The sequence below is a fragment of the Dipodomys ordii genome, unplaced genomic scaffold (assembly GCF_000151885.1).
Source record: "Dipodomys ordii isolate 6190 unplaced genomic scaffold, Dord_2.0 Scaffold65, whole genome shotgun sequence".
Classification (NCBI taxonomy): domain Eukaryota; kingdom Metazoa; phylum Chordata; class Mammalia; order Rodentia; family Heteromyidae; genus Dipodomys; species Dipodomys ordii.
The window spans coordinates 3,794,215-3,807,208 of NW_012267281.1; the positions used below are offsets into that span (position 1 = coordinate 3,794,215).

The 12,994-nt window shown below is 42.7% G+C and overlaps 1 protein-coding gene across 1 annotated transcript in view; it reads right to left on the reverse strand.

The window, feature by feature from the left end:
* LOC105990562 (DNA repair protein complementing XP-G cells-like) overlaps window positions 1–6,128 on the reverse strand; it is a 24,862-nt gene extending 18,734 nt beyond the window's left edge. Inside the window, exons 1-2 of the mRNA XM_013022997.1 lie at window positions 5,911–6,128; window positions 1,318–1,493 (exon numbers count right to left, since the gene is read on the reverse strand). Coding sequence (XP_012878451.1) covers window positions 1,318–1,493; window positions 5,911–5,998 — 264 coding nt within the window. The 5' untranslated portion in view covers window positions 5,999–6,128. The remainder of the gene's footprint in view (window positions 1–1,317; window positions 1,494–5,910) is intronic.
* Window positions 6,129–12,994: the final 6,866 nt, after the last annotated feature.

Consider the following 12,994-nt stretch of genomic DNA (forward strand, 5'->3'; position numbering starts at 1 on the left):
TATATATATGAATATCCAACTAGATGCAAGCACCTGTCTATCAAGTGTGAGGCCCTGAGTTTAAAATCCCAGGATTTCCAATAAGAGAAAGAAAAGAGAGAAAAAAATGTCTAGGAATAAATGAAGCAGTCTGTGCAAATGTCTGTGGAAGCATCTATGTTTAACAGTTTGCATGAGATGCAGAAATAATCAAGACATCTTTTCTAATCCTTCCAAAAAGTACCTGAGATCTGAGGAAACTGAAACACTCAAGTATAGATACTTTGCAGAGGCAACAATGTCTCTGGTATCATAAATCCTAGCCTTCCGTTTACATGCTCACTTCTCTAGGATTACACAGTGCAGCAATATCTGCCTTTATAATAGAAAAAGGCCATGGTCAATGTTTCTTCAACAGAGTAGTGTACCCATCAAAAAAAAAAAATGGGGCAAATTTCTAAATGGGTACTACCATTGGAACTGCTTAAGCATTTAAAAAACCAAAAAACAACACTTTCAGAACAATGAGACCTGATCTCATATTCTTATCTTCTGTCATTCCCCTCCTGGCAAACCCTGGTCATCACTAGGTACCATATGACCACTGCTTATTCCCAGAACCCAAATGGTATTTGAAAGAGAGCTTGCCATCACTGAGAACCACTATCTCACCCAGATGGAGACCTTTCCTAAAGAGCCTTTTGGATAATCATGAGAACACAACACTATCTCACTCAGATGGAGACTTTTCCGAAAGAGCCTTTTGAATAATCATGAGAGCTTTTTTTTTTTTTTTTGGTCAGTTGTGGGGCTTGAACCCTGGGCCTAAGGTGCTGCCCTGAGCTCTTCAGCTCAAGACAAGTGCTCTACCACTTGAGTCACAGCACCACTAATCATGAGAGCTTTTCCATAATGTTCTGAGCAATGGTATAAATGTGAGCACTTAAACCTGGGGTGGGAATGTCTGGCCTGTGGCTATATAAGGCTGGGAAATCATTTAGTGCAGGGCAGGACAGACACACAATGCCCATCAGTTACTTTTGTATGCACCAAGAATGATGTAAATATTCAAATGGCCCTTGGCAAAAATAAATTTTTACCACCCCTCACGTAAACAGACATTTCCAAAACTCAATTTTAAGAATTCTAGTAGTTTCAGTTAAAAGTTAATTTCATCACAATAGTGATATGCTCTCATAAATAAGTCTTTTTTTAAAGAAAAATTGTTTTGTTAAAGATGAACTTTTAAACAGCAGCTGAATTCAAATTGGCTATATGTCAAAACCAAGTCCTGCGTTCTCCAGTCCTAAATAGAAAGTGTGACCAGGTGTCACTTACCAAAGTCTGTTTTTTCAGCAGTGGTGCATCCCCATCAAATACAAAAATAGGACGAATTCGAAAAAACAGGAGTTTGCAGAGCCGATGAAACAAAGTGAGGAGATGAGCGTTTTCTATTGAGTTCCCGTGGCGATCTCGGACTCCTTTGAGAGCTTGGTTCAACCAGATGCTAATATCTGAGAGGGCAGGTAAAGGACAACCACTCACGAGCTCACGGGGGGGGGGGGGGGGGGGGGCACCAGGCACTGGACGTTGAATGTCTGGCCCTGATAGAATCTACTGAACACCAGCTAACTCTCTTTAATCTAGTTACTGCTTCACATATCCCTAATTTTAATAGACACACCCCTTTAAAAGTCTAATGGCAAGGAATTGCTTAAAAACAACAACAAAAAAAAAAAACTAGCTATCCAAAGACTTTTGGTAATCTGCCACAGATTTTCTGAATTACAGTTTAGCAAATCATTGCAAATCCCCTAAAATTTGTATTCTATTTCACCTAAGAATCCAGTTTTCAAACATTTATCCTCATAAATCATCATGGACTTTATAAGAACACTTGTAGATAACAATTAAAATATTTTAAAAACATTCAAGCTTTGCAACAGGGTGTTTTGTTTTTACTTTTTCATTTGTTTGTGAGTCTTGGGGCTTGAACTCAGGGACTGGGCACAAATTAAATTATAAGCCAGGCGCTGGTGGCTCACACCTGTCCTAGCTACTCAAGAGGCTGAGATCTGAAGATCACAGTCTGAAGCCAGCCTGAGCAGCTGGTGGCTCACACCTGTCCTAGCTACTCAAGAGGCTGAGATCTGAAGATCACAGTCTGAAGCCAGCCTGAGCAGGAAAGTCCGTGAGACTCTTATCTCCAATTCACCACCAAAAAGCCCCAAGTAAAGCTAAGGCTCAAGTGACAGAGTGCTAGCCTAGTGCACAAAAGCTCAGAAACAGAGACCAGTCCAAGTTCAAGGCCAAGCTACACACCTACACACACACACACACACACACACAACCTAGCTTATGGTACCTGTTTCCTAAAATATCAGTTATTAAAAGCATAAATCTACAGGAATACCTCTAGTGATAACATAGTCACAAAGTATTACTAAAAGAAAAATAACTGGTTCCAAAACTACGTATCATGTAATTCAATAATACAAAAAAATAGAGATCAGACATCAAAATATTAGCAGTTTTCTCTGCTAAAACTAGAAGTAAACTATATTTTCTTCTTGGCCTTTTCTCCAGTTTTTAAACTTTTCCTAATACTTTTTTTTCCCATAATGTATTTTGCCTTTCTCTACAGGAAAGAGCTACCCAGCACTCTGCTGGATGTCTTCTAGCTCTTCTCTCCTGTCTGTAGCATCTAGCAAGGCAACCCAACCCTCACACCACACCCAGAGTGGGAAAGCCAGGGAAACATGTCTGAGGACAAGGCTCCAGTAGTAGAGCACTTGCCTAGAATGCATGAGGTGTTATCCCAGTGCTGGAAAGAAGTGGGGGGAGAGGGAGGAGGAGAGGAAGGGAGGGAAGAAGGGAGGAAGGAAGGAAGGAAGGGAAGGGAAGAGGGAAAGTAGAAAGGAAGGAGGGAGGGAAGGAGGGAGAAAAGGCAGGCAGGCAGGCAGGCAGGGAGGAAGGAGGGAGGGAGGAGGAAGCTTAGAGGTACAGGGCTCTTAGGAAGGCCTATCTGAAAAAGTAGCAGACATGAATGAACAGCAGAGATGGGGGATGAGATAGGGGATCCGTTGCCAGTGCTCTGGGACAAGGGCAACTTCCACTTGTGGCAGGAGGAATGGCAGGGCACGGTGCACACAAAGCAGCACCTACAGTCAATGGACATTTTCCAAAGAACAATCTGAGGCACATGTGAGGAAAAAAGATCCTAAGGAATGCAGCATGCGGTGGTTCACATATCTCAGGAAGCTGAGATATGAGGAATGTCATTCTAAACCAGTCCGAGTGTTCATGAGACTTTTATCTCCAATAAACTACCCCCCCCCAAAAAAATGATCTGTAAGTGGAGCTCTGGCTCAAGTGGTAGAGCAATAGTCTGAGCAAAAGCTCAGCAACCTTAGCCTAGGCCCTAAGTTCAAGTACCAGTATGGCACATGTGTGTGCCCGCACACACACAATTCAAAACTCCTAAGGTTAAAATACTAAATAATGACTCATGCCTGTAATCCTAGCTACACAGGAAGATGGGATATGAAGATGTCAGTTTAAAGCCAGCCCTAGCAGAAAAGTCCATGAACCACCAAAAAAGCAGCAAGTGGAGCTGTGGCTCAAGTGGTAGAGCACTAGCATAGAACAAAAAAGCTCAGGGACATAGTCCAGGCCCTGAATTCAAACCCCAGGACTAGAACAAAATAAGTAAATCAAAAACCTGAAAAATAAAAATACTCAACCACGAAACTGATGAATCTTTTATTTTTTTTTTATTTAATCACAGATCGTGACAGTTCTCAGCTAAGGCTGAGTTACAGCTTGAAATTCTTGGAGAAGAAATACATTCAGCCAATATTTGTATACTTGACTTGTTTGATTTCAGTTTATAAAGCAATAACTGAATTTATCTGAAAACTGGAACAGATCTGCAGCAAAACCACATATAACTTTAGAGTTAAGACCCAAAGAACCCAAACATTTTTAAACAAAAAAAATCCATTTCCTTAGTTTTTAATTAGTGACTTAAAATGTAACCACTCTGCATTATAATGCATAATATCGAGAGAAATCTCCTAATACATGTAAGGGCATTTTTACAAATGTTAAAAATCCAAAAGAGAAAAAGTTAAACCTTTCATTACAGATTGTTTGACCTAGCCTTTTAAATTGGACAAATAAACAAGAAACTCACTCGGCTACCTAGATCTTTATTTTACAGTTCCAGGAGTAAAATGTAGATACTTTATTAACAAGCAAAACAGTAAAATTTCAGGTGTCCCAATTCCATGATTATCAAGGAAAAATCAAATAGACAAGTTATCAAATGTTACATGAGATTATCCCATCCCCAAATGGGCCTCTTTGAGCTATTTACAAATATAGTTTCTTTCCTCATAATTTGATATTGTTAAAAAAAAAACTGTTGATCCTTGTGTCATCTCAAGTGTTTTACAATTTCTTCATCTCTTATTAAGACTGTATCATTGAAAAAAAAATCTTTTCTGGCTTTTTTTCTTTTTTTGGGTCCGGTGGTGGGGCCTGAACTCTGGGCCTGGGCGCTGTCCCTCAGCATTTCAGCTCAAGGCTAGCGCTCTACCACTTGAGCCACAGCGCCACTTCCGGCTTTTTTCTTTTTGCTTATGTGGTGCTGAGGAATCGAACCCAGGGCCTCATGCATGAAGGCAAGCGCTCTATCACTGAGCCACCTTCCCAGCCCTGCTTTTTGTTTTCTTGCTGTTGTTGCTGCTGCTTTGAGACAGTCTCATTACATAACCAAGGATGGCTTCAAACTGATAACCTTCCTACCTCAGCCTCAGCCTGCAAAAGGTGGGGTTACAGGCATACCCCAAACGCCCAGCTAAAGAATGTTTTTCTTTCTTCAGTGCTGAAGATGGAACCTAGGGTCTCAAGCTTGCTAGACCAGTTGTCTGCTGCTGAGCTGCACAGGCAACCCCTCTGCTGAAGGTTTATGGTCCCTTTGACTAACTAGTAAGTTCTCGAGATCTCTTATCGTGCAATGGTATCAGAAGGCCACTGGGGGACAGCCTAGCCCAGGTGCTTTCCCCAACTCAAAGTACCCTGCACAAAAACTTTAAAGTATTCACTACAGATCAACCTGAAGGTATTCTTGCCAAATGAAAATGATATCCTACATTTTTCTTAAAATTGTGTACATACTGGAGAATTCACTCCTGAGCTCACGGCTTCTCTGCTGAGGGGCCTTCCTCCGGTGCTCAGAGAACGTCTATGACTTTCGGTCTCGTGTAAGGTACCAGCAGCTTCAGACACAGAACAGGCAACCAAAAAAAAGAAAAAAGTTACCTATGCCCCCTAAAAGAGTAAACACCTTTATACATCGTTATCCTTGAGGGGGGGGAGGGGGCTGTCGGCGCGCTTCTCTGGCTGAGATCTTGAGGATTAAAGTGCACAAGCTCCTCACGTCCAGTTAACCGCTCGCGCACGCGCACACGGCCATTAAGTGGAGGTGTGACTTAAGTGGTGGGAGCGCCAGCCTTGAGAGGAAAAAGCTCAGGGAACGACGCCCAGGCCCTGATTTCAAGCCCCAGCACTGGCACGGAAGAGGAGAGGGAGTTAAGACAGACAGCGAGGGAGGGAAGGAGGAAGGGAGGAAGACCGGAGGGGGGGGGGGACAGATCGAGGGAATGGGGGTCAGAGCTCAGACAGCAGGACCGCAGGGAAAGCCCGTGTGCGGACCAGCGGCGCCCGCGGAGGAGCACGACTCCATCGCGGGCCGCGCCCGCGCTCCGCCCCGTGCGCGGTGACCGGAAGCACGGAGGGGCGCCCGCCGGCAAAGCGCGGGGCCGGGGCGCTCGGCCGAGAGCGCGCGCGCGCACCCCGCACCTCCCCGCCGCCGACCCCCGCCCCCCGGGGCCCTCCCCGCCGGCGCCCCGCGAGCGGCAAGGATACCCACGGCCAGCACCTTGCCCTCCAGCGCCTCGGGGCTGACCGGCCGGCCCGCGCCCTCCAGCAGCCGCCACAGGCCCTGCACACCCATGGCGCCCGGGCCTCAGCCCCGCGTCCCACGGGGCGCACCGCCGACCCCCACTCGGAACAGACGGGGAACAGCGCGGGACCCGCGGCTTTCCGGAGGGAAAAGTAATGCACAGACGCCGGGAGGGCCAAAAGCCGGCCGGAAGGCGGGCGGCGCGCTTCCGGCTCGGCTCACTTCCGGGGAGGGAGGCAGGACCGGAAGGCAGGAGACGGGCGGGAGGGCGGGGCCTGGCGCGCCGGAAGTGAATGGCGGTCCCGCCCAGTGCGGCACGTCAGCCTTGGGCTGCTCACTTCCGGGCTCCCAGAGACTGTTGCAAGTCTGTAAGGGTGCGAGTAGGAGAGTGGTAAAAAGGCTTAGCTGTTGTGATCTGATGTAATGCACTGTCTAAATAGGTAGACAGACAGACAGATAGGGTAACTGATATAGATGATAGTACCACTTAATATTAGATAGGATAAATGATACAGATGATAGCGCCAAATACTTAATATTAGGTAGATAGAGCTAAATAGATAATATAGATGGTAGTGCTACTTAATAATATTAGGTAAGATAAATGATATAGATGATAGTACTAGATAATAGGATAAATTATATAGCTGATAGTGCTACTTAATATTAGAGATAAGATATAGATAAGATAGGATGAATGATATAGATGATAGTGCTAGATAATATTAAGACAAATGATATAGTTAGAGCTACTTAATATTGGATAGGATAAATGATACAGATAGTGATGCTTAGTAATATTAGAGATATAGATAGGATGAATGATATAGATTATAGTGCTAGATAATATTAGATAGGACAAATGATATAGATGATAGAGACAAACTTTCTTTTGGCAGTACTCAAGTACTCAGGGCTGTACATCTGCTGAATGATTGATCTTTTTACCACTTTAGTCACACTGCATTGCTTTGAGTTTGTTTTTGAGATAGGATCTCCAACAGCCTTGGGCTGCAGTCCTGTTACCTCCCAAATGGCTGGGATCACAGTCACATATCACCACTTCTGTCTTGTTTTGCTAGTGTCTCCCCCCCTTTTTTTTTTTGGCCCTGGCTTACCAACCATGATCTTCCTGCCTCTGACTCCCAAGCAACAGTGATTATAAGCAATAGCCACATCATCCAGACCAATTTAACCCCCAAATAAGAGGTCCACAGTTAATTTACAACCAGGAAGTATTTCTTTCAATGTTCTTTAAAAGATGCTATTAAGGATCTGAACAGTAAAGTACACATTTTTTGTATTACCACACTAGTGTTTTAATTTTGAGCATCAGGCTTGCTAGGCAGATACTTTACCACTTGAGCCACGTCCCCAGCTATTTTTGCCCCTTAGTTTTGATCATGATCTTCCTACACCTTCATCATTCTCCGCCCTTGTACCAGAGAAGACAGGAATGCAACACCACACCTAGCTTATTTGTTGAAAATGGAGTCTGTCAGCCAGCTGGACAAGCTTCCTAATCTCTGTTGCTCAGAGTTCAGAGGTTATATGCCCTAAACAGCACTTCTGTCTTTTAAACATGTGTTTTCTTATTCTTTCCCCTTTTCCCCATTTTACCACTGACAAAATAAGCACAGAAATTCATCTTAACTTGTCCTAGAATAATACAGCTGATGGCAAAGCTAGCATTTCAAAACTCCGTTTCTATCTACAGGCACTCCTAAGAAGTGTCAAACAAGAAATGAAAAAGGCCAGGCACCAGTGGCTCACACCTGTGATCTTAGCTACTCAGTAGAGGCTGATGTGAGGATCACCGTTTGAAACCAGCCTGGGCAGGAAAGTCTATGAGTCTCTTACAATCAATTAACCATTAAAAAAAAAAAAAAGAGGTGGAGCTGTGGCTCAAGAGAAGTAGCCTTGAGCAAAAAAAGTTCAGGAACAGTGCCTAATCCCTGAGTTCAGGCCCAGAACTGGCAAAAAAAAAAAAAAAGAAAGAAAGAGGAACAGATGTTCTTCATTTTCAAAGAGAGGTCTGCAGAAACTCATGCCTACACTCTTGCCCCAGACTGAAACCTCACCTTCCTCTGAGTAACTGCCATATTGTAAGGCAGAGTTTTATGTGAGCATCTAGGTCAGGGCTGTTAAAAAAAAAAGTGATTATAACTCCATTCTCCTCTCCAACTTCCTCTCTTCATTGTCAAGACTCCCTCCCCTTGACCTCCCTCCACACATCTTAAGTACCAGCTTCCTGGGATTCATTTTGTTGGACTGTGAGTTTGTTCCTAAGAGTAAGACCAGGATATAGAGGGAAGAGGTGGGCTTGGGGGGGATGGGTATAATACTGGCACTGACAATGAAGGATGAATTGCATTCATAAACTGTCATGTTGAATGGTAAACCCTATGAAACTAAAACATAAAACAAGATTTTTAAAGAGCAATAAAAATTTATTACTTGGAATACTGGAATTGAAAATACCCTGATTATCCCTGAACTCAACATCTTTTCTTTTTTTTCTTTTTTTTTTTTTGTCAGTCATAGGGCTTGAACTCTGGGCTTGGGTGCTGTCCTTCAGCTCTTCAGTTCAAGGCTAGTGCTCTACCACTTGAGCCACAGCCCCACTTCTGGTTTTCTAGTGGCTTACTGGAGATAAGAATCTCAGGGACTTTCCTGCCTGGGCTGGCTGTCAACCGCGATCCTCAGATGACAGCCTCCTGAATAGCTAGGATTACAGGCGTGAGCCACCAGTGCCCAGCTTCATGTTATTCTTTTATTTTATGTTTTCTCCTTTCCTCTTTGCTCTTCCTACTTACCTCCTCTCTAAAATACTCCCACTAACAATTATGTTTGAGCTACAAAAACGGAAACATTACTTGATTTGAGCTAATAATAGAGTCAATGTTCCATTTCCTACTATAAAGCTTAAAGAAATCTATAATGATCATCTTCACAATTATATAGTTTCATTCATTAAAAAATGCAATAGTCATGCTGTTTTTTATAACACTAATTAGCAGAACAGGCAAAGTATCGTGTACTTTACACAAAATTGTAAGGGCACTTCATAACTAGAACAAAGGTTCAGGAACCACCACATAATTAAAAGTAGAAAACAAAACTTTATTTGATGAAAACTTTTTAAAAGTTCCAGTATGAAGTAACAAAAATCAACAACCTACAAATCTCTTCCAGTCCTTTGCATGCCAAGCAAAATATTCTCTTCAGAAAATGACCATTTTAGAATATATATCCCTTTCTGTAGGCTAGACATGTGTGAGTGGATAAATGGATATAAAATTCAGAGGGGGGAAAAAATGAAAATATTCTAAAAATAAAAATCTGAACCCTCTTCTTGAGGTGTATTGCGATATGGTAGCCAACATATTCAGCACCTTGTATTCCCCAAGTTAGTGACTGGAGCCCCAGAACCAGCCCCAGAAAGGAAAGATCAAGAGATCCCACAAGTTTTTGAGTCACAAGTTGGCAGCAGAAGAAAAACCAACAACCACTGGAGAGGAGCACAAATGCATGAAACACACACTTGTGAAATTGTCAATACTTCAAGAGCTTGTTATCTATATGGTTCAATAACTGCAACAGCTCACAGTTTAGGACAAAGAGAGCTGTCCTCTGAGTGGCCTGGGCATTCCTAACACATCTTAACAGTGCCATTGTTAACATGAGACTCCATGTAAGGGACTGGTCAGATACCAGAAAAGCTCACTGCACAGATTACCTTGTGTATAGAAACCTCTGATGCCACTTGTCCTTTGGCTATATCCCTAAAACAAGGTTTAATCTAAACTTATAGAAGAATGCTTCCAAAACCCAAGGGTTCTGTCAATGTTTCACAGTAATATACCAAGTCAAGAATATCTGAATCCACACAGCAAGTCACCTGCACACACCACTAGAAAAGATCAGTTCCTTCCATCTTTCTCTTTTGCCTTTGTACTGAGAATCATGAAACGGTTGTTCAGGAAACAAATGGTGAGGCTAGCAATGATACTGCTGTACGTGAAAGACTACTATTCACAACATGATTATAAATGAGCTTTAAACCATGAGCAAACTTTAGAAATTTTACAGCCCTCACTTGTTTTTGTTTTTTAGGGGCAGACAGACAGTGCTTTACCTCTTGATCTTAGGAATAAAACTATCTGGAATAATAGGCCTAAGGATCAAGTCTTAAGAAATCACTTCATGCTTAAGTATTTCAAATCCTGATGCTGTTAAGTGAATTTGTGTTTGTATTTAGAAGCAGTTGTGATTTTTATCGGATTCTATGAAAAGTTCTGTCCAGATTGTTAATCTACTCTTAACTGGAAAAGGGTAATAATCTGTGCTTATCTGCCTATGCATCTGAATTCGCCATTCTGTCATAGTCCTATGCAAGCACATTGACTAGAGAACTACAAGGTTATGCTTTGTGCCACAAGGTCTGTCCTACTCATAGACTTAAAGAAATCTACTGACTCGAAGCAGTGCTGTTCAGGACGGTGATGTGATGTCACAACTGTCCAGCGTCCCGCATCAGTCATTCCCGTCATAATCACTGTAGCCCTGGTAGCCGCTGTTCCTTCTCTCGTGGATGCTGGACATTTTCTTCCATGCCGAGTCCTGATGGAAGCTGGCGCTGAAGGACCGGCCGAGACGCCCATGCTGCTTTCTGGAGATGTTGTCTTCACTCTCAGATTTGGCGATCCCCTGGGCAAGCACTGGAGGCTGTGATTCTTGTCTAATTGTGCCAAATGGAAAGTTCCAAAGGTCAAACCTTTGCCAGCTCAGTCTCTGGAAAGCTATGATGCAATGCAAATTCCCCCCAACCTGAGAGGAAAAAAGCAGAAGAAGAAAAGTTAAAGCAAATAAAGAGAAGCTGAGCTACATGTGTGGCTATTGGGCTCTCTCACATTTTTACTCTTCTCTTGCCCCCAAACAGTATTTTTCTGTTCACTCCCCATCAGAGCACACTGTGCATGGTTTGTATCTTTCTTTTTTTTTTCTTTTTTTTTTTTTTTTTGCTTATGTGGTGCTGAGGAATCGAACCCAGGGCCTCAGGCATGCAAGGCAAGCGCTCTACCACTGAGCCACCTTCCCAGCCCCGGTTTGTATCTTTCTTGACAGCTGCCTTTATAAACCATAACAGAGCCCTAAGTAGCCACATACCTCTCTCTACCCCATATGACTCTCCTCAACTCTACCCTGAACACACTGTCTAGAGCAGATGCCAAATCAATTTTCCTCTCTCTCCTGTTCTTGCTATAGTCATATATCTATAGAACTGCCGCAGACAAACATCTACTCCATCCACACAACGTATTTCCTTTTTGCTGAGGGACTTCCTGTAGGCTAATTGGTCCATATCGCTCTGGCCACTGAATAAAATTAATTTGGACTCAGTTGGGCTAAGACCACAGAGCAAGGCAGGCCAGCATCAGTTCAGTTCAGACTACGCATCTGAAAGGGAAAGACACCAACAGAAGGGTAATAATCTTTAAGCAGTATAAAAGGAGAGACAAGAACAACACAGAGCCCATGTGAAGAGAAGAGAGATTACTAGCTACGGGGTACTGCTATCATTCTAATACCAGGAAGCATTCTCTATGCCACTAGGCTGTCCTCCTTGCCTTTGAATTTTAAAGATAGTCCTCAACTGGTAAGATGAAATGAAAATGCCTTTGTATACCTAGGTAACAAAAAAAAAAGTCCTGTGTTCTTAAAATTTTCTTGAAATTTTTTTTAAAATTTTCTTGAAAATTTTCAAATAAGCAAGGGAACTAAGGAGAGACTTCTCAGAAGAAGAGGTAAGAATGTCAAAGAAACACATGAGGAAATGCTCATCATCCCTGGCCATACAGGAAATGCAAATCAAAACAACACTGAGATTCTATCTCACCCAGGCTGAGATCTGAGGATTGCAGAAAAGTCCCTCTGAGACTCGTATTTCCAATTAACCACTCAAAAACCAGAAGTGGCGCTGTGGCTCAAGTGGAAGAGCACTAGCCTTGGGCTCAGGGAGAGCACCCAAGCCCTGAGTTCAAGCCCCACAACCAACAACAACAACAAAAAAGATACCTGCACTCTAGGTTCATTGCAACACTATTCACAATAGTTTCCAAGATATGGAAACAACCCTAATTCCCCACAGTAGATGAATAGATTCAAAAACTGGTATCTATACACAGGGGAATTACACAGCCATTAGAATAAAATAATGTCATCTGCAGGGAAATGGATGAACTAGAACAAATTATGTTAAATGAGGTAAACCAAGCTCAGAGAGACAAATGGTGCGTGTTCTCTCTGATATGTGGAAATTAGATCTAAACTACACTGCAATATAATAAATTATACAGGATTCTAGATACTCACACATAGTGGAACCAAAAAAGTCTACTCTTAGGAGAGAAAAACAAAAGGCACAATGTCTAAGTGCCTCTTCATATTTATATAAAATAATATATATACTGAAATGATCTCCAAGATATGGAAACAAGACACCTCTTTTTTTTCGTTCTTTTTTAATGTGTTAGTTTTTGGTGATTCTGTCTACTTTGTGTATGATGTATTCAAGTGTACATCTTTGGAAGGGCTGGAGGGAGTGTACAGAACTCGAGGGGAAAAGGGTGAAAAAGTGCAGCAATGGAGCGCTCTGGACACTGATGAAAAGTGAACTATAGATGGGTGGAGATGGGAGGGAGGGAATGAGAGAGTGAGGGAACAGAAGACACTGCATGAAAGGAAATGTACTCATTACCTGACTCATGTAATTAGAATCCCTCTATACATCACCTCCATCATAACAATAAATTAATAATTTAAAATAATAATTTTCATTTTGCCATCTAAAATGGATTTTCATCTAAGGTAGATTTCTGTTTTTTAGTCCCTCAAGAGTGTGGAGTAAAGTACAACATTCTGATCACTTAGGAAATGCTCTCAGCCAGGCGCTGGTGGCTCACGCCTGTAATCCTAGCTACTCAGGAGGCTGAGATCTGAGGATCGCGGTTCAAAGCCAGCCCGGGCAGGAGAGACCGTGAGACT